Source organism: Oncorhynchus masou, chromosome 1, assembly GCF_036934945.1.
Source record: "Oncorhynchus masou masou isolate Uvic2021 chromosome 1, UVic_Omas_1.1, whole genome shotgun sequence".
Classification (NCBI taxonomy): domain Eukaryota; kingdom Metazoa; phylum Chordata; class Actinopteri; order Salmoniformes; family Salmonidae; genus Oncorhynchus; species Oncorhynchus masou.
Genome location: NC_088212.1, coordinates 21,667,052 through 21,689,114, shown reverse-complemented (window position 1 = coordinate 21,689,114; position 22,063 = coordinate 21,667,052). Strand labels below are relative to the sequence as shown.

The 22,063-nt window shown below is 41.9% G+C and overlaps 1 protein-coding gene across 1 annotated transcript in view; it reads left to right on the top strand.

Annotated features, from left to right (window-relative positions):
• The window catches only part of LOC135532782 (3',5'-cyclic-AMP phosphodiesterase 4D-like), a 406,841-nt gene that overhangs the window by 29,548 nt on the left and 355,230 nt on the right, over positions 1–22,063 (top strand). The window contains exon 2 of the mRNA XM_064960248.1: positions 8,674–8,775. Coding sequence (XP_064816320.1) covers positions 8,734–8,775 — 42 coding nt within the window. The 5' untranslated portion in view covers positions 8,674–8,733. The remainder of the gene's footprint in view (positions 1–8,673; positions 8,776–22,063) is intronic.

Below are 22,063 nucleotides of genomic sequence, written 5' to 3'. Positions count from 1 at the left end.
TGTTCAGAGCTGACAGACAGGTTAGAGGTGATGTCATCTACAAAATAGCTTCCAATACTCTACTCAGCAAACTGGATGCAGTCTATCACAGTGCCATCCGTTTTGTTACCAAAGCACCTTATACCACCCACCACTGCGACCTGTATGCTCTAGTCAGCTGGCTCTCGCTACATATTCGTCACCAGACCCACTGGCTCCAGGTCATCTACAAGTTTATGCTAGGTAAAGCTCCACCTTATTTCAGCTCACTGGTCACGATAACAACACCCACCCGTAGCACGCGCTCCAGCTGGTATATCTCACTGATCATCCCCAAAGCCAACACACCCTTTGGCCGTCTTTCCTTCCAGTTCTCTGCTGCCAGTGACTGGAACGAATTGAAAAAGTCGCTGAAGCTGGAGACTTTATATTTCCCTCACTAACTTTAAACATCAGCTGTCTGAGCAGCTAACCAATCAATGCAGCTGTACACAGCCCATCTGTAAATAGCCCACCCAATCTACCTACCTCATCCCAATATTGTTTTTATTTACTTTTCTGCTCTTTGCACGCCAGTATTTCTACTTGTACATCATCATCTGCTCATCTATCACTCCGGTGTTATTTTGCTAAATTGTAATTACTTCGCTACTATGGCCTATTTATTGCCTTACCTCCTCATGCCATTTGCACACACTTTATGTAGACTTTCTTTTTTTCTATTGTGTTATTGACTGTAAGCTTGCTTATTCCATGTGTAACTCTGTGTTGTTGTTTCGGTCGCACTGCTTTGTTTTATCTTGGCCAGTTTGCAGTTGTAAATGAGAACTTGTTCTCAACTAGATTACCTGGTTAAATAAAGTTGAAATAATTTTTTCAAGTTTCATTTTAGAAGGCTAATTGAGCATTAGAAAACCCTTTTGCACACAGCTGAAAACTGTTGTTCTGATTAAAGAAGCAATAAAACTGACCTTTAGACTAGTTGAGTATCTAGAGCATCAACATTTGTGGGTTTGATTACAGGCTCAAAATGGCCAGAAACAAAGACCTTTCTTCTGAAATTCATCAGTCTATTCTTGTTCTGAGAAATGAAGGCTATTCCATGCGAGAAATTTCCAAGAGACTGAAGATCTCATACAACGCTATGTTTCTCCTTTCACAGAACAGCGCAAACTGGCTCTAACCAGAATAGAGAGAGGAGTGGGAGGCCCCGGTGCACAACTGAGCAAGAGGACAAGTACATTTGAGTGTCTAGTTTGAGAAACAGCCGCCTTGCAAGTCCTCAACTGGCAGCTTAATTAAATAGTACCCGCAAAACACCAGTCTCAATGTCAACAGTGAAAAGGCGACTCCGAAATGCTGGCCTTCTATGCAGAGTTTCAAAGAAAAAGCCATTTCCAGCTACAATAGTCTTTTACAACATTAACAATGTCTACGCTGTATTTCTGATCAATTTGATGTTATTTTAACGTGAGCCCCAAACTTTTTAACGGTGGTGTAAGTTATTCCATAATGTTGATGTCTTCATTATTATTCTACAATATAGAAAATAGTAAAAATAAAGAAAAACCCTTGAGGAGTAGGTGTGTCCAAACTTTTGACTGGTACTGTATATACATTTTTGCAAATGTATTAAAATAGGAGAACTGAAATATCACCTTTATAGAAGTATTCAGACCCTTTACTCAGTACTTGAAACACCTTTGTTGAAGCACCTTTGGCAGCGATTACAGCCTCGCGTCTTCTTGGGTATGACGCTACAAGCTTGGCACACTTGTATTTGGGGAGTTTCACCCATTCTTCTTTGCAGATCCTCTTAAGCTCTGTCAGGTTGGATGGGGAGTGTCGCTGCACAGCTATTTTCAGGCTTTCTCCAGAGATGTTTGATCGTGTTCATGTCCGGGCTCTGGCTGGGCCACTCCTGCATTGTCTTGGCTGTGTGCTTAGGGTTGTTGTCCTGTTGGAAGGTGAACCTTCGCCCCAGTCTGAGGTCCTGAGCGCTCTGGAGCAGGTTTTCACCAGGGATCTTATTTTTGCACTGAAATGCGCTGTCAACTCTGGGACCTTATATAGAAAGGTGTGTGCCTGTCAACCTGACAGAGCTTGAGAGGATCTGCAGAAAAGAATGGGAGAAACTCCCATTCAGGCTCTAATCACTGCCAGAGTACTTACTAAAGGGTCTGAATACTTATGTAAATGTAATATTTCTGCATTTTTTATAAACTAGTTTTTGCTTTGTCATTATGGGACAATCTTAGAATAAGGTTGTAACCCAACAGAATGTGGAAAAAGTCAAGGGGTCTGAATATTTTCCGAATGCGCTGTATATGTTGTTGGTGAGTAGGTGAACGGGCTTCAGCTCCGGGTACGCTCCCGGCCATTTAGATGGTACAATGATTCTCTACACTTGCTTGTTTTGTTACATAAACTGAAGTGAGGAAAATTTTAGCAACCAGGAAATGGCAGAGCATTTCTCCATGTTGCACCGATAAGTGAATTAGCCTATCACTCAATATAAGATATTTAGGATTTCTTAGATTTCACTTTTTGAAGTTTGTGTTTTTTTGTCCTATTTTCTGATAGTCTGTTTTCTGCTGCTGCCACTTGGAGGAGCTGCAGTTTAATCACTTTCTTTGTTGTCATTTCAGTCAGTGGAGTAGCTGGAAAAGTAGCAAAGCCCATTCCTATTCCCAACACTACTCTCAGCTTGGCTTTACCTTTAGGCTAGTCTCCTGTCCTCTCCCCAGAATCCATTTAGTTTCAAGAATGGATCACCAGTTATCTTGGCAAGGCACTTAATGGACAAAACACAATTATTGAGTCAATAGTGTAAGAATATGTCGAAGATAAATACACAACGCAGAGACAGAGTACGAGAGGTCAAGAGGACTAGAACTAACGATCAATGGAAATAGTGTTTTTTCTGTAATAGGGAAATATTGATCAATGGTTCAGAGACATGGGGGGAATATGTCTTCTGAAATAGGATACTTGTTATTTGACCATGGGCTAGTTTTATTGTAACAAATTCTAATTGGTCAAAAACAGGCTCGGGCTGGGTTAAAAAACTACATGCTGTCCCTTTGTTCTGGGGAGAGAACCACAGGAGAGAATCCCTGAAAGAGCATCACTGAGGACAGGGGATAATGACCATCTACCTCCCTGTATGATTTGTCCTCTTCGGATAATCCTATTTTCCTCCCCTTGACTTGCTTTGGGGTTTGTGATATTGAAGAGTAACATAAATTGCTAACAACAGTATGATGATTTATTCTGACGTCTATGTAAATTAAAGGACGCAGAGTAGATGAGCCTAATTTCTGCCCATAGAAATGACATACATTGGAGAGGACAGGTAAAAATCTAAGAGGACAGCACAAAGAGAGCACAGCCAATTGATTTCCTAAGCAGTGTAATTTGGGAAGGGTTGTAATTTCTTTCAAAATAAAAGCGTTGGAAAGAAGCATACCTATCTGTTAATAATACCAATTTTGTTCTGAGGAAAGTGGTCAGCCTATTATTATTTTCTCCGGTTTTGTATTGCGTCCATGGACTATACATCTTCTGAAACTCTTTCCCACCCATAAAGGTTCAGTGATCTTATATGTGTTTAAAGACATATACAGGTTACTGCCAAAATAAAGGAAACACTTAAGTAAATGAGGGATACAAAGTACAGTATATCAAAAGCTTACTGTTAACAGGCCAGTGCTGTTGTAACATCCATGAGACGCTGATATAATCTGTTGATGTCATCTCCCATTACAGTAACATGACAACATCACAGGCTGCGGGCACCCCACAGAGCAGCTTCTGTTTTGATTGGTCAATAAATGCTGTAGAATCAGCATTGTGTTACTGTAAGCTCTGTCAGATAGTTTACACAGTATATAAATGATACAGTATGAAGCCTAGCACCCTCTTCATTGTACTGTGTGCTCAGCTTCAACTAATTTGGCCTAATACAATGACTAGAGTAAGAGGATGTGATGGTCCTGAGGAATGATTCAATAACGGGGCAGAAGGAGTTCAACAATTGGAGAGGAGTCGTAGATGTCTCATAAAGAATTCTAGTAGCTGTTTGATGTGACACGTATTACACATACTCCGTGACCTTTAGCAGTGGAGAGCCATATCTCAGCTCATTAATGTCCACACATCTAATGTGATTCTACGGAAACATTCATCCCTCTCTCATCCCTCTCCAAAAGATGGCAGAAAGTTAATTGAAAACGTAACAGAGAATGTATCAAAAGGACAGCCAGAGAAATGGTGGACTGTGGGCATAATTTAAGTTCCCTTCCCTTCTGTCCTTAGTCAATGGCCTGTAGATTGCAATCTACAATCTCGTCACTCTGTTTCAGGCACAGTAGGATACAATTGGTGAGTCATTCAGAACTGATGCTAGACCTGACGAATCAACCCCCCATCGTCTCCCACATAAAGTCTGCCACCCCCAGACCCCAATCCCCACCCCTACACACACACGCACACACACGCACACAACCACACACACTGCCAGTGGTTTTGCATGAGTGGGATAGGCGTGTGATGTGTGTCCACCCTGCAGTGTGTCCACCCTGCAGAGACCCTGAGTCTCAGCTCTAGTGAAGACAGCTCATTACAGAATGGTAGCTCTTCACAGCGAGGCCAGCTGAGTTTACGAGGCAGGCGTTGTTGTGATGTCACAAGGACTGAGACGTGAGTGTGCCATATGATAACTGGAGCATAGGAGACAGCTCACCTGTTTATTGTACTGTGTGTGTACGTGCGCACGTGCATGTGTGTTTAGTCTTGTATGATGTCAGTTTGAACTGCTAAGGTCATACAGAATACAGGGCTTTGTTGCAAACAGAAAGAATTATTGACAACATTTTTGTACAAATGTTACCGTGCATGTTCATTCCCATATTAAGTTTGGTCACTTTAATTTGCACAAACAGGCACAGAGTTTTACCTTAGACAAGATCACTTCTATAACGAAATAAACAAACCCAACACCTGTGACAGCTGACTCTTGATTAACATACATTAACACCCATGGATTTTTAATTTAATATTTGCATGTAAAAAGGCTTTTGTCCTCTGTCTGAGCATGAATAACAGGTTGAATAATATATTGCATGAATAATGCTTCCCCCCCACTCTCTCTATGTATCCTAGAACTATCTCTCCTGCTCCAGACTCACTGTCCTACTTTCTTTTCACTTCATAGATTCATCTTCTGTATTGCCTTTTCCATTTCTACATCAGCATGTTTAATGTGGCATTGTATAGGGAGTGCTGTTTGTAATTAATTCATAACGGTATGTATGTAGCTTCTGAATAACCCCCAAAAAGTTCCAAGGTTAATTGAATCCTTGCTTTAGCTACAATACCAGTGCACTTTTAAATCCTGCCTGAAAAATACAGTTTCTTTACTGTGCTGTAATTGTTCAAAATGTCAGTCAATGACAAAAGACTAGTAGTCAGTCAATCAGTAATTAATGAAGTTGGTCTGTAGTAGAAGCCTACTGCCTCATCTGGCTCACAGCAGAAGTCCTATTCTGCCTGGTATAACCTTGTTCACAAACAGTTCTCATGGGAATCCCATTCCTTGGGGTTTGAGCCATCACTACTACACCAATATTATCAAGCTAATATTGTCAAGCTAAGCTCTGTCGGTTTTTGTGACTTTAGTACAACAGCAACATTGCCACAACCCTGCATGTGCACTCATGGCACAAGACACTGTTTCAAAGTAACACAAATACAGGATATGGCAGACAACAGTTCTCATGGGGCCTCAATTCAATCAATACAATCAATGCAACACACAGCAATGTTTCCCTTCCCCCTTCTTGGGTATCACAGCTTCAAACTGTGAGGTTGAATTATTTCAAAGAAAAAAAAGTGTTTACCTTTGCACTCCTTGCCTGACAATAGCAACAAGGCTGAACTCACTGTGTGTTTGTGGCTCTTCAGTAATGTCCCACAGGGGCTCTGGCACCATGACCAATTATGCTGCGCTCTCCACAGTCAAATCGATGAGCAGGCAGCCACTGACCAAAGACTCTGTGATAATTGTGTGGGCGTCCTGTTGCTACGGCTGTATTTAGTGTAGATTGTCCAGAGGAGAGGACTGGAGTGGAAGATATACTTTGTGTCGTGGCTCTCATTTAAAGTACATTCTCTCTACTGATGAGAGCTAATGTCACGCTGGTATAAATTATTTGGGAGACAGGCGCAGGAATGCATAATACGTTTTTTTTATTAAGCACAAATTATGGCGTACCGTGTAAAGGCACAGAGATGAAGACCAAACAAACAAGCAACAAATCAGGGTAGAAACCCAAAACAGAAGAGCGAGGAGTACCTCGAATAAATAACACATGCGCACAATGATTAACACATGGGATGGGACCCGTAATCATCTGCTCAATCCACAACGGCACGAAAGCCAAAACACACAGCACAGGTACTCACACGCACCAACAGACATAGTAACAATAATCGACAGCCCAATGGAAACCAAATGGCACATATTTACAAATACAATCTGTGGGAATAGGGGCCAGGTGTGCGTAAGGATAGTTCCAGAGGGATCCGTGACAGCTAACACATTGGAATGGCCTTGATTCAGTATTGTTGTTGACATTGACGGTGTAGACAGGTAGCGTAATATCCTTAAATGGTTCTAGATCCATTGTTGTAGCCATTGTGGTACAATTAAGCCCAGTTTGAAGAAATATATACATTTTGCAGAGTAAAAACTACAGAGGATTTAAATCTATTGTCACAGTGGGGAGACCAAGGAGCAGAGTAGAGCAGAGACATGGAGGATTAACTGTGCCTTCTGTGGGCCATCATTAAACTATTCTCAGGTAGATAACAGCAAGAAGCACAAGATTGAAATGTGTTTGGTTCTAATAAGGAAGAACATGTTTTTTATTTAACTTTCCATTACACATAGAAAAACAAGTTGCTATCTAGAACCTAAAAGGGTTCTACGGCTGTCCACATAGGATAACCCTTTGAAGGATATGTTTTTATTACAGGTAAAACCCCTTTGGTTCTAGGCATAACCCTGTTGGGTTAAATGTAGAACCATTTCCACAGAGGGTTCTACATGGAACCAAAAAGTGTTATTCTACGGGGAGAGCCGAATAACCCCTTTAGAACCCTTTTTTCTAAGAGTGTAGGTGTAAATATCAACAACAGGAAGATCCACTTTGCACTGATTATAACAAGTGGTGTATCTCTTTTGTGTGTAACCTCCTAAAAAAGACAATATACACTGTGTGTAATATACATATAAGCACTGGCCTGGTATGTATTTTTTACATATAACCTGTTGTTAGTAGAAAGAGAAATTGGCATGCTCAGCTCAAATGTTTGTAGTCAACAAATATATTTGGATGCCAGGTTCAAAAGGCATATACTGGAAGAAAGGAAAAACCCTTACACACTGAAATATACTTAAAGTTTTAATGTCTTCTTTTTTTAGCAGCAGAGGTAAAAACAAGTGGACAAGTTTCAGCTGCAGCCTTCATCAGCGTTTGGAGAACAATAGAGATCCACCCATACTTATAGATGACGTCACATTGTTGTTGCTAGTAGTACCAGTGCTTGTCTTGACCACAGCAGTTGGCCAGTACTCTGCTGTTGTTAACCTCCGTGCCACCTGAGGTTAATCATAATCTGTTGTTTATTGCGGTTTTATATCTAGATTGAACCTATTAGTGCCCAGTAAAACAAACATGGATTATTATTTTCTCCAAGTCCACTTAGCGTAATAGGGACAGCAAAACAAACTAGTATTTGCTCACCTTGGTCCCTTGCCCTGTAATTGTGTGCATGGCTGGTGGAAATGGGGGTTATTACAGTAGGCTTTAGAAATAGAGTAGGGTTGAATACTGGCTGGTAATTTACAGACTTTTACCACCTGGGCTCTAATGCAGGCTAATGGGTCAGTGGAGTATATCACAACTCCTTACTCACAGGTAATATGCTGGTTTACACACACACACACACACACACACACACACACACGCACACACGCACACACGCACACACGCACACACGCACACACGCACACACGCACGCACGCACGCACGCACGCACGCACACACACACACACACACACACACAAACCCAGTTTGGTTGCCGTGGAGACAAATGTACTCAGGTCACATAACCCCCATGCGAACTGAATCAACTGATTTGTCTCAGTTGATTACTTGGTATGCATTTACAATGACTGGATTAGGAAGAGATTAGATGAGGAAAAGTGTAATTTGAGATTTGCCCATGGCTGAAACTTTGGTGTAAACTACTTGCATACAGTGAGTGTCAAAACCTAAAAGATCATGACAAATTTTGCTTTTATTATTGACAGATTTCACCAAGGTTTTATATACCACCGTACAGTATAGTCCCCAAAACAGTTGTGAAAAACAGACTACCTACTCTGCTACAGAAACAGTTCCTGAAAATTATCAGCAGATAAAAGTCTACTTTCTTTTATAAGTCTTGTACCAGACAGCAGTAAGGTTAGACTTAATATTATACCTTTTCTGTGAATAACAATGCTGTATTATTCCTGGCCAAACATTACCTGAAGCAGAAGCATTGGAACTCAAGCTTATATGGTGAGATGTATATAATTATAGAAATGAATAAAGCATCTCTATGGGCCTTTCCTTTTCTCAACAGTCCCCTGTCTGTATTACTCAGTGTGATCGAAGGCCCCAAGTCTGAGAGGCGGAACACACAATGCAAAAGAATGCCCGGGTCGGGGACAGCCAGAGAGACAACGTAAGTGCACACACATGCATGCATGAGCGCACACACACACACACACACACACACACACACACACACACACACGTTTATACACATGACACATAAGAGTGTAGTTGCTTGTGTACATCCCAGAGATGGGATCAAGTCTCAAGTCTTAATCTTCGAGTCTTCAATCAAGTCCCAAAGAAATAATCGGCAAGTAAACAGGAAGTCATAGGACACCTTAATTTCCCGTATGGAACTCTCCATCTTAGATGTAGTGAAGGTTTTTGAGCTCACATTGATTAATCATTATAGTAAATACTTTTGATAGTTGTTTGGAAGGTGGATAAGTAGTGAAGAAGGATATATTTCACTGAGGTACCATTTTTAATAATAACACAGTATACAGTATATTCTGCCACTTAAAAACTGATATTTACAGACTTAAACACACAAGTATACATAGTATATACATATAGTACCAGTCAAAAGTTTGGACACACCTACTCATTCAAGGGTTTTTCTTTATTTTTACTATTTTCTACATTGTAGAATAATAGTGAAGACATCAAAACTATGAAATAACACATATGGAGTCATGTAGTAACCAAAAAAGTGTTAAACAAATCAAAATATATTTTATCTTTGAGATCTTTCAAATTAGCCACCCTTTGCCTTGATGACAGCTTTGCACACTCTTGGCATTCTCTCAACCAGCTGCATGAGTTAGTCACCCGGAATGCATTTCAATTAACAGGTGTGCCTTGTTAGGAGTTAATTTGTGGAATTTCTTTCCTTCATAATTCATTTGAGCCAATCAGTTGCGTTGGGACAAAGTAGGGGTGGTTTACAGAAGAGCCCAATTTGGTAAAAGACCAAGTCCATATTATGTCAAGTAACAGCTGAAATAAGCAAAGAGAAATGACAGTCCATCATTACTTTAAGACATGAAGGTCAGTCAATCTGGAAAATTTCAGTCGCAAAAACCATCAAGCGCTATGATGAAACTGGCTCTCATGAGGACTGCCACAGGAAAGGAAGACCAAGAGTTACCTCTGCTGCAGAGCATAAGTTCATTAGAGATGCCAGCCTCAGAAATTGCAGCCCAAATAAATGATACACAGAGTTCAAGTAACAGACACATCTCAACATCAACTGTTCAGAGGAGACTGTGTGAATCAGGCCATGGTCGAATTGCTGCAAAGAAACCACTACTAGGGACACTAATAAGAAGAAGACTTGTTTGGGCCAAGAAAGACGAGCAATGGACATTAGACAGGTGGAAATCTGTCCTTTGGTCTGATGAGTCCAAATTTGAGTATTTTGGTTCCGACCCACTATGAACTGATGATCTCCACATGTGTGGAAGCATGGAGGAGGAGGTTTGATGGTGTGGGGGTGCTTTGCTGGTGACACTGTCTGTGATTTATTTAGAATTCAAGGCACACTTAACCAGCAGCGATAAGCTATCCCATCTGGTTTGCGCTTAGTGGGACTATCATTTGTTTTTCAACAGGACAATGACCCAGCACACCTGTGTAAGGGCTATTTGACCAAGAAGGAGAGTGATGGAGTGCTGCAGCAGATGACCTGGCCTCCACAATCACCCAACCTCATCCCAGTTGAGATGGTTTTGGATGAGTTGGACCGCAGGGTGAAGGAAAAGCAGCCAACAAGTGCTTAGCATATGTGGGAACTCCTTCAAGACTGTTGGAAAAGCATTCCAGGTGAAGCTGGTTGAGAGAATGCCAAGCGCGTGCAAAGCTGTCATCAAGGCAAAGGGTGGCTACTTTGAAGAATCTCAAATGTAAAATATATTTTGATTTATTTAACACTTTTTTGGTTACGAAATGATTCAATGTTATTTCATAGTTTTGATCTCTTCACTGTTATTCTACAACGTTGAAAATAGTAAAAATAAAGAAAAACCCTTGAATGCGTAGGTGTGTCCAAACGTTTGACTGGTACTGTATACTGTATGAAGAATTCAAATCCCAAGTGCAACATTTTGCCTAAATTATCAAATTAATTTTGTCACAGTTAGTTTGTTTTTAAATGGAGGAGGTTGTGGGAAGTTCAGGTGTTTGTAGTACCATGAGATGACTGAATGCATGGCTGTCTAAAATAATCTTAATACTTACTGAAGTTAAGCTGAAATCCTATAACGCAGTAAGTCTGTGTATACACTACAGTACTGTACTATCTGTTTCAATCTCTGCTTTGATGCCCATCCCCCGCAGCAGTAAATGGGACAGCTCTATCTGGCCCGCGTCATAGTACAGACGTCTGAAATGAGATTACTTGTCAAGTGTTGCCGTCTTCATATCTATCACATAGCCTCTTGTTGTTGTTGTTGTTGTAGATTTTCCCCCTGGAATGATTGGATTCGCTGTCAGGTTGTTTTCAAGGTCACATGTTGTTCATTTTGTCCTTCACCGGTTTGTGTCTGTCTTTCAATTTAATAGGTGGCTGGCTGCATATAAATGCCACGTAAAAATAAACATTGACACAGTCCGAGATACAAAGCTATATGAAATTGGGGAAAAATGTAATTGCTTTCGCTGTATGAATAAGACCTTGCGCTCAAGTGTGGACGTACAGTATCCACAGCCAACTATCCCAGAAGGATTCATGCAGGTGTTTTCACAATACCTATTTCCCCAGGTACAATGCAGTGCAAATATACAGAAGATTGGTGATCACAGGGACAGGAAGTTATGGAAGGCCATTCAAGTCCCCTCCCAATGAAACAGAGGAGCAGGAAGTAATTCAGATCTTAGATTTCCCCACCACAGTTGGTAAATAAGACCAGCTTCTGAATGAGTGTGGAATACACACAATACTCATGTGAACCAGCTCTATACATTTTCATACTCATTTGTGTCATCATTCTGTTGACTGGTATGTGTTTGTGGCTTTGCAATTGGTATGGACTCATTCTTCCCCCACTGAAGTTGCATACTGCACCTCAGAGCTAAGTTTCCTTGGTGTAAGGTATTGGAATGCCAATGTATTACTATATCAAATCAAATCAAAAGTTATTGGTCACATACGCATGGTTAGCAGATGTTAATGCGAGTGTAGCGAAGTGCTTGTACTTCTGGTTCTGACAGTGCAGTAATATCTAACAAGTGATCTAACAATTCCCCAATAACTACCTAATACACACAAATCTAAAAAGAGTGAATTAGAATATGTACATATAAATATATGGATGAGCAATGGCTGAGCGGCATAGGCAAGGTGCAATAGATGGTATAAAATACAGTATATACATATGATATGAGTAATGTAAGACATGTAAGCATTATTCAAGTGGTACTATTTAAAGTGGCATTATTTAAAGTAACGAGTGATCCATTTGTTAAAGTGGCCAGTGATTGGGTCTCCATGTAGGCTGCAACCTCTCTGAGCTAGTGATTGCTGTTTAGCAGTCTGAGGGCTTTGAGATAAAAGCTGTTCTTCAGTCTCTCTGTCAAAGCTTTGATGCACCTGTACAGACTTCGCCTTCTGGATGTAAGGGAATTCCCCCCTCAAATGGACAAAAATGAATGGGAAACCATTGGCATAGTACAAACCATGTACACAATGGACAATACCACCCAAATCGGCGTTGATTCATGCAAAATGTTTTGCAAATGCCATATGGCAATTGCCAGTTGTAACACTTCAAAAATCCAACAGGTGGCGTGTGCGCTCCACCTTGGTTTTTCATATAGGAAATGGACCCCAAGTCAACATACAAAAGCCAAATTTTGAAAAAATTAATTTTTTGTCAAAAACTTATCACCCCTTAAAAAAGTGCTTTCTGGACCGTTTTTTGAAATTCTTTCGCTTTTTTTGTCAATTACACATGTGTAAGAACTGTATGAATATACTTTTGTCCAATTTTATTATCATCATTTTTTTTTTTTTTTTTTTTTGCGCGTGTGCATGTGTTTTCTCCATTTGCAATATGATTTCATAGGAAGTCAGAAGTCAAAAGTCAATAATTGCAAAATGTCATAAAAAACTTGGACCGTTTTTCGAAATTCTTTAGAATTTTGTGTCAATTACACACGTATAAGAACTGTATCAACATACTTTAGTCATATTTTATTATCATAATTATTTTATTTTTTACTTGTGCATTAGGCATATGTTTTCTCCATTTGGAACATGATTTCATAGGAAGTCAAAAGTGAAAAATTGCATAATTTCATAAAAAACTTCACACACCCCTAAAAAAGTGCTTTCTGGACCGTTTTTCGAAAATCTTTAGAATTTTGTGTCAATTACACACGTATAAGAACTGTATCAACATACTTTAGTCATATTTTATTATCATAATTTTATTTATTTATTTTACTTGTGCATAAGGCATATGTTTTGTGGGGGCCAAATGTCCTAAGAAATTTGACATGCTCAAAAATCCTGCAGAAATGCAAAATTGACTGGCCTGATGAACTCGGGATGGCCGGGCAGTGATTGTTGTTCCTTTCAATCACTCGTGGTGTTGATTTCATCATGTCCATTTGTTTATGTTTTCTCACTTTTGCAAAGTCACTGTGCATTTGCAATATGGTTAACTGGGCATTCACCATCACGGATTTGTCATGCTATAAAAATCGTGCAGGAATGCCAAATTGACTGGCCCGATGAACTCGGAATGGCTGGGCAGTGATTCTGGTACCTCTCCATCGCTCGTTTGGGTTGATTTCAGAATGTCACTTTTGGTGATGGTACCTCACTGTTAAAACCTCTTGAAACTCCCCATCCCGGATCCGGGATCGTGACTAAAGGCTCAGGCTCATTAGCATAACGCAATGGCTAACTGAAAATCGCAAATAAAATTAAAATAATTTGTTTGCTTTCTCAAGCTTAGCCTTTTCTTAACAATACTGTCATCTCAGATTTTCAAAATATGCTTTTGAACCATAGAAATTGACTAAATTGTGTAAGAGTACTGGGATGGCTAGCATAGCATTTTGTGTAGCATGTCCACGCTCATTTTCATTTCAAAAGTCAGATAACCAAATAAATAAAATCATTTACCTTTGAAGAGTCACTGATGTTTTCAAATGAAAATTGACTCCCAGCCACATACCAAATGCGCAGTGTTTCCTGGTAGCGTCTGTCGTGTAGGAGATTTCAGAATGTCCATTTGGTGATGTTTTCTTTTCTCACTGTGCATTGCGCCTGGCTACCGCAAACTGGCCCGATAACCGAAATGCAGTCACCTACAACGTGAAACTTTTCCGGATTAACTACATAATTGATCGACCGAAACATGGCAAACGTTGTTTGGAATCAATCACTCAAGGTGTTTTTTCACATATCTCTTCATTGACATGCAGTTCGTGGAGGAATGCTTGCTTCTCTGGCTCTGTTCTGCCCTCCATGGAAAAATGTCACTGGTGATGGTGACTTTTATTGCAAATGTTTTCACCAAATTTTATGGCGCAGGACAAATTGGGCGGACACGTGGTAAATGTGGTCTCTTATGGTCAATCTTCCAACGATCTGCCTACAAATACGTCACAATGCTGCAGACACTGTCATGTCTTATTATGTCTGTTCCTGTCCTTTCTCTTCACTCTGTCTCTCTCTGCTGGTCTTATTAGGTTACCTTCCTGTTCTCCTTCTTCAGCTGTTCTACATCTCCCCTAACTAGCTCATTCATCCTTTCCCACCTGTTCTCTCTTTCAGAACTCCTCTGATTAGGTCTCTATTTCTCTCTCTGTTCCTGCTACTTTCAGTGTCAGATTCTTGTTTGTGTTTTTCATGCCAGAAAAAGCTATCGTCTCGTTTGCTTCCACCTTGTCCTATCCTGTCGGAGTCGGCCTGGCAGGTGCATCCTGCACTATACAACGTCGGAAGAGGATTTATGCCATTCCTGTTTTTTCATTAAAGAACTCTGTTTTCTGTTAAAACCGCTTTTGGGTCTTCACTCAAGTACATAACAGACACCTTGGGGAAACGACAGAAAGGGCAGACTCATTCCTCTTGCGTTCACAGCCATATAAGGAGATCATGAAAGACAGAGCCTCAAAAATCCTTGTCATTTCCTGGATGCCAAGTCATCTTGGTTTTGCCTGAAGCTCACGTTAAAGGGCACGCACAGAGAAGTTATTTGTATGTTCTGGACACGTCAGAGTGTTTTCTTTTTTAACTGAACAGTAGCAATTATATGCATAGTCGAGCATCCTTTTTGTGACAAAATATCTTGTTTAAATGACATTGTGGTGCGGCTTTTTCTTCCAAAAATGAAATAGCGCCACCATAAGTGTAAGAGGTTAAACATGTTGCAAATGCACAAAAGTCAACTAGCAAGTCAGTGTCCATCAGTCAATTAGATGTCATTCTGACACCAAACTGATACCAATCGACACCAAACCCACTTTTTCCAACTCATTTAGAAGCCAACTATCACATATGTCAGAGCAGGCCCATAATTCACAGCGCCTTTAGTTTAAAACATAATAAAAACGTAAAACACATAGTTACGTTCTAGCTGCGGGTCCAGTTCGGACATTATGTGTAGTCCTATGTGAGGCGACCCCGAATCCCGAGTTTCGGCTCGATAGGTCATTTGGTGTCCGAGTAAAACCCTAATTGGTGCTGAAAATCCACTTTTTTCCATGCCTTGCTATGGGGTCCTTGAATGAGCTATCGGACAGAAACGTTGGGGTCCGTGTCTATGGGCCGAGCCGGTTTCAATGCACCTAGTCTTGTGTCTCTGAGACTTTTCTAAATGTCGCCATTTTAGTAATGGTCAAAATGAATTGAAGTCATTGCAAATGTACGAGGCTGTTTCTCGGTCCGAGAACCTTCTAGAGCCACCTAACTCACCACGCACTATCGACCTGAGGTCTAGAACAGGTTTCTAAAGTTTCGGAACTCTAGGTCTGACGGTTCTTTTTTAGCTCGAACAAAGCTAACTATTGGAGGCACTGTCAGTCTCTACGCACCCCAATACGTCCCTCCATCCAAGTTGTGTATCTGTGTGATTTAGTTTTCCTTTGAATTTTTATGGGAAAAATTACTGATTTACAGTTCATGGGGGTTGCCTAATCACAAATATGAAGTTTTGGACAGATCTGATTTTGGACAGATCTGATCATACTGGACCTATTGGGGCAGTATGCAAACTGAAGTGGGTCTAGGGTGACCTGCAAGGTGGAAGTGATATGATCCTTGACTAGTCTCTCAAAGCACTTTATGATGACAGAAGTGAGTGCTACGGGGCGGTAGTAATTTAGCTCAGTTATCTTTGCCTTCTTGGGTACAGGAACAATGGTGGCCATCTTGAAGCATGTGAGGACAGCAAACTGGGATAGCGAGTGATTGAATATGTCCATAAATACACCAGCCAGCTGGTCTGCGCATGCTCAGAGAACGCAGCTAGGGATGCCGTCTGGGCCAGCAGCCTTGCGAGAGTTAACACATTTAAACGTTTTACTCACATCGGCCACGGAGAAGGAGGGGCGGGTGCAGTTATTGTTAGCGGGCTGCAACGGTGGCACTATATTATCCGCAAAGCGTGCAAAGAAAGTGTTTAGTTTGTCTGGAAGTGTGACGTCGATGTCCATGACGAGGCTGGTTTTCTTTCTGGAGTCCGTGATTTCCTGTAGACCCTGCCACATACGTCTCATGTCTGAGCCATTGAATTGCGACTACACTTTGTCCCTGAACCGGAATTTCACTTGTTTGATTGCCTTGCAGAGGAAATAACTACTATTCAGCCATTTTCCCAGACATCTTTCCATGGTTAAATGGGGTGGTTTGAACTTTCAGTTTTGCGTGAAAGCCGCCATCCATCCACGGTTTAGTTAGAGTAGCAGTTGTCGAGTGTATTACCCCGCGCGTAGTGCATTCAATATGCTGATGAAATTTAGGTAGCCTTGTTCTCAACTTTGCTTTGTTAAAATCCTCAGCTACAGCTACAGGATATATGGTTTCCAGTTTCCAGTCCAGTGAAGTTCCTTGAGGGCCATCTTGGTGTCTTCTTGAGGGGGAATGTACACAGCTGTGATGATAACTGACGAGAATTCTCTTGGTAGGTAATATGGCCTGCATTTGATTGTGAGGAATTCTAGGTCGGGTGAGCAGAAGGACTTGAGTTCCTGTATGTTGTTATGATAACACCATGAGTTGTTAATCATGAAGCATACACCCCTGCCCTTCCTCTTCCCAGAGAGGTGTTTATCTCTATCGGCGCGATGCATGGCGAAGCCCGGTGGCTGAACCGATTCAAATTTAGTCTACCTTGTTGTCAAGAGACTGAACATTGGCGAGCAGTATACTTGGGAGCAGCGGGCGATGTGCACGTCTACGGAGTCTGACCAGGAGGCTGCTCCATCTGCCCCTTCTGCGGCGCCGTTGTCTTGGGTCGGCTTCTGGGATTAGATCCATTGTCCTGGGTGGTGGTCCAAACCGAGGACCCGCTTTGGAAAGTCGTATTCCTGGTCGTAATATTGGTAAGTTGACGTCGCTCTATATCCAATAGTTCTTCCCGGCTGTATGTATATTAAGCACAGCTACCAGCCTGGGCAATTTTTACATCTGGAAAAGTCCTGATTATGATTCTAACCATGAGCAAATCATGCACTGTCTGTGATGATGCTTATGACCTGGCGGTGTGATGCATCTGTGAGCTATCTATCGTCTTAGAGGGAGGAATACAGAGACGATTGGCTGTGAAAGGAGAGCAGAAGAGAGAGGGTCTAGAAGATGAGTGCTAAGCGTTGCAGTGTTCTATCCCAGAAGGCATTGCAGATTAGTGAAAGATGGGGATGAATAAGAAAGAGAGACAGATAGGAGAGGGAAGGCGATAGCATTAGAGCAAGAGAGGGGGTGAGAGGAAGGAAAGGAAGAAATAGACATGTGTCCTTCCTGCACCAGGAGCGAGGCAGCAGTGGGGTAGAGTGGGGACACATTTCAGACTAATGAATACCTAACATAGGAACTAACGGGCCGGACAATCAGGGCATTGTGTTGATGAAAAGTCATGAGTCTCCTTATGTACATTGCCATGGCTACGCAGACGAAACAGTGGCCAGACTGAATATAATGAGAGAATAGAGATGGACCAGACACAGCTCCAACTCCCCCTGGATGGATCCCGATCTCCTATTAGGGCCACATCAGGGGATCAAGCACACTGTTTGTTTGGAACTCTGGGGGCTAGGAAGGGAGGAGAGAAGGGATGAGAGGAACAGGGAGAAGTGTTGAGTGTTGTATAGGAGCTGAGTGCTTTACTCTGTATGGGGGGGGGGTGCCTCCCCATTCTCATTGGATCAGAGCGCTGTCAATCTGGCTCAGTTTGGAAATAAAAGGAGGTGGGTTTGTTCTGGCAGTTCAGTGGCTGACTTTAGGACCATGCGAATGCCTTTAAGCAGGCGAAGGCTGTGATTGGCTAGCTGGCTTTAGGACTATGCAGAGCGCAGCTGCAGTAAGTGACACTGAACAGCGTGATTTCTCTCTCAGTTGAGTTGACAAAAGCAGTGGAAGATGACTAGTAAACTATTGTTTGACTTGATAGGAAACTAAACTAGAGTTTTTAATTCTGGTGCTTGCAGCTCATTGCTCTATGGCATGTGTTTGTCCTAGAATGTTATGTACAGTATGTCCCTTATCGACTGAAGTGAATGAAGCTACAGCAGCCAAGGTGATAATAGAATTTTAGAGCTTTTAAATTGTGTAGAAGTACAGTAGGCCTAAATCCGCTTTCAAAATAATTCTTGGAGGGGGAAAAAATTGCATGTAGGGGGGAGTTACCACTGAACATGATGTATCTAACTTGAATATTTTCCCTATTTTCATTTTTAAATGAATTTACTTGAATAGATTAGGGCAGATACAACAGTTGAAACAGTTATTCAATACAATGCATCACAGTCTAAGCCACTTTTGAATGCTATTTGTGATAACAATTTCCGATTTCCCATGGCCACCTATGACTATGTCACGGTTTTCTATATGCGAGAGAGAGTCGGACCAAAATGCAGCGTGGCTATTGCGATCCATGTTTAATGAAAACAAAGTGAACATGAATCAAATACAAAAAACAATAAACGATACACGAAAACCGAAACAGCCTAATACTGGTGCAAACTAACACACGACAGACATAAGGACAATCACCCACGAAACACTCAAAGAATATGGCTGCCTAAATACGGTTCCCAATCAGAGGCAATGATAAACACCTGCCTCTGATTGAGAACCACTTCAGACAGCCATAGACTAAGCTAGAACACCCCACTAAGCTACAATCCCAATACCTAATGAAAAAACCCCAAGACAAAGCACACCACATACAAAAAACCCATGTCACACCCTGGCCTGACCAAATAGATAAAGAAAACACAAAATACTAAGACCAGGGCGTGACAGAAACCCCCCAAGGTGCGGACTCCCGGCCGCACACCAAATCCCATAGGGGAGGGTCCGGGTGGGCGTCTGTCCACGGTGGCGGCTCCGACGCGGGACGTGGACCCCACTCTAACAAAGTCTTAGTCCATCTTCCTCGCGTCCTTAGATAGGCAAAACCCTCGCCGCCGACCTTCGCCACCGACCTTGGCCTAGTAGTCCTCACCAAGGACCCCACTGGACTGAGGGGCAGCTCGGGACTGAGGGGTAGCTCAGGACTGAGGGGTAGCTCGGGACTGAGGGGAAGCTCGGCACTGAGAGGAAGCTCAGCACTGAGAGGAAGCTCAGGCAGGTAGTTGGCTCTGGCAGATCCTGGCTGGCTGGAGGATCTAGAAGAGTCTGGCTGACTGGCGGATCCTGGCTGACTGCCGGATCTGGAAGATCCTGGCTGACTGGCTGATCTGGAAGAGTCTGGCTGACTGGCGGATCCTGGCTGACTGGCGGATCTGGAAGATGCTGGCTGACTGGCGGATCTGGAAGAGTCTGGCTGACTGGCGGATTCTGACTGACTGGCAGATCTGGAAGATCCTGGCTGACTGGCGGATCTGGAAGAGTCTGGCTGACTGGCGGATCCTGGCAGACTGACGGCTCTGGCTGCTCCATGCTGACTGGCAGCGCTGGTGGCTTCTTGCAGACTGGCAGCTCTGGCGGCTTCTTGCAGACTGGCAGCTCTGGCGGCTTCTTGCAGACTGGCAGCTCTGGCAGTTCCTTGCAGACTGGCAGCTCCTTGCAGACTGGCAGCTCCTTGAACCACAGAACCACTTCAGACAGCCATAGACTAAGCTAGAACACCCCACTAAGCTACAATCCCAATACCTAATGAAAAAACCCCAAGACAAAGCACACCACATACAAAAAAAACATGTCACACCCTGGCCTGACCAAATAGATAAAGAAAACACATAATACTAAGACCAGGACGTGACAGAGTGGTTCTTGATCCCCGACTAAAAACAAAAGTTTATGGTCCCTATAGATCTGAAAGAACTGGATGGGAATCAACAATATAATGGCGACTCCGTCTAGTTTAATAGAGGGCTAAGTGGAGCTAGTACACCTTAAATTGGATCTGATCCTCAAATATCGTCTTCTTTTTCATCCACCTCTGTATATCCACATTTCAATCTCAATGACAAACAACGGTGGGCTCTGTGACGGCAGATGTGATAATTGCTGGGTTTGTATCACTGACACACCGGCAGAATGTAAACAAGCTTAATTGTTTATTTGATTCTGCTCATTGACCTCCTTATGTATTTATGAGCAAGCGATGCGTTCAACTGCATTTTTCACACAGGTAATTAGATTAGCAGGCATCTGAATAAAAGGCCCGGCACCCTGCGAACTTAATTCGCTTTTTTAACCAGAGCTCAGTGTAGCATGACTGGGATTGTTGCTGTTGTGTCTGTCTGTCTGTCTGTCTGTCCATCTGTTTGCCCTGCCTGTCTGTCCGTCTGTGTCTGTCTGTCTGTCTGTCTGTCTGTCTGTCTGTCTGTCTGTCTGTCTGTCTGTCTGTCTGGGAACGTAGGTGTCTCATCTCTCTGATCGGTTGTACACCTTGTGTAAAGAAACATTATCTTCTGATCCCAGCTCTCATTTCACAGCCTGTTGACTATGATTACAGTGCAATTAACCTTTCTTTGGCAGTGGTAGCAGAGCTGTACAGTAGACGTGACATATGTAGAGGAGAGTGTGAACCAACACTGTAGCTCACAGTTAGTTCTACGAAAGACATGGAAAAGCCACCAGAGTCCACAGTTTTTTTAATAAGTTATATTTAACCTCTGCTTAACCTGGGAATTCCCAGTGGATAGTGTTGCTATGTCAGATTTGTCTTTCCCATGATGGAGAGGCTGAAGCAAAACAGTTATTTGTATGAGGTGAAAAATAAGATGGCAATCTCACCTTGATACAGAACATTTCTGTCAACTCAATAGGAAAGATATTAACAGTGTTTTGTCCGTTTGCTAGTAAATGTTGAGGTGACTACCAGTGTAGTGATGCCTGGAGAAGTTGATATACTCACATTTAAAAAAAAAATGTAAACAGCCTGCCAGGCGAAGGAAAAGCGCAATGCCTGAAAAATGATGAGAAACAGTGACATATTCTAAATTACCTAAAATGATAAACCCCATATTGGTCTTTCTAGGTCAGGCCAATCTAAGCCGTACTGTGCAAGTAAACTAATTGTACAGTGCCTTGCAAAAGTATTCGGCCCCCTTGAACTTTGCGACCTTTTGCCACATTTCAGGCTTCAAACATAAATATATAAAACTGTATTTTTTTGTGAAGAATCAACAACAAGTGGGACACAATCATGAAGTAGAACAACATTTATTGGATATTTCAAACTTTTTTAACAAATCAAAAACTGAAAAATTGGGCGTGCAAAATTATTCAGCCCCTTTACTTTCAGTGCAGCAAACTCTCTCCAGAAGTTCAGTGAGGATCTCTGAATGATCCAATGTTGACCTAAATGACTAATGATGATAAATACAATCCACCTGTGTGTAATCAAGTCTCCGTATAAATGCACCTGCACTGTGATAGTCTCAGAGGTCCGTTAAAAGCGCAGAGAGCATCATGAAGAACAAGGAACACACCAGGCAGGTCCGAGATACTGCTGTTTTATATCTTTATGTTTGAAGCCTGAAATGTGGCAAAAGGTCGCAAAGTTCAAGGGGGCCGAATACTTTCGCAAGGCACTGTAGGTCTACTATTGAAATAGATACATGAGGCAGTCAACTGAGTCAGAAATTCACAGATAAAAATTATTATTATCAGGTTTTTGCTCTCAAAGTCATAATTTGTTAATAGAAAAATAACCGAATTGCAGGTTCTAAGTCCACAACAATAATTCAATCACATCAGGAGACCACTTTTACGGTATTTGAAATGTTTTAAA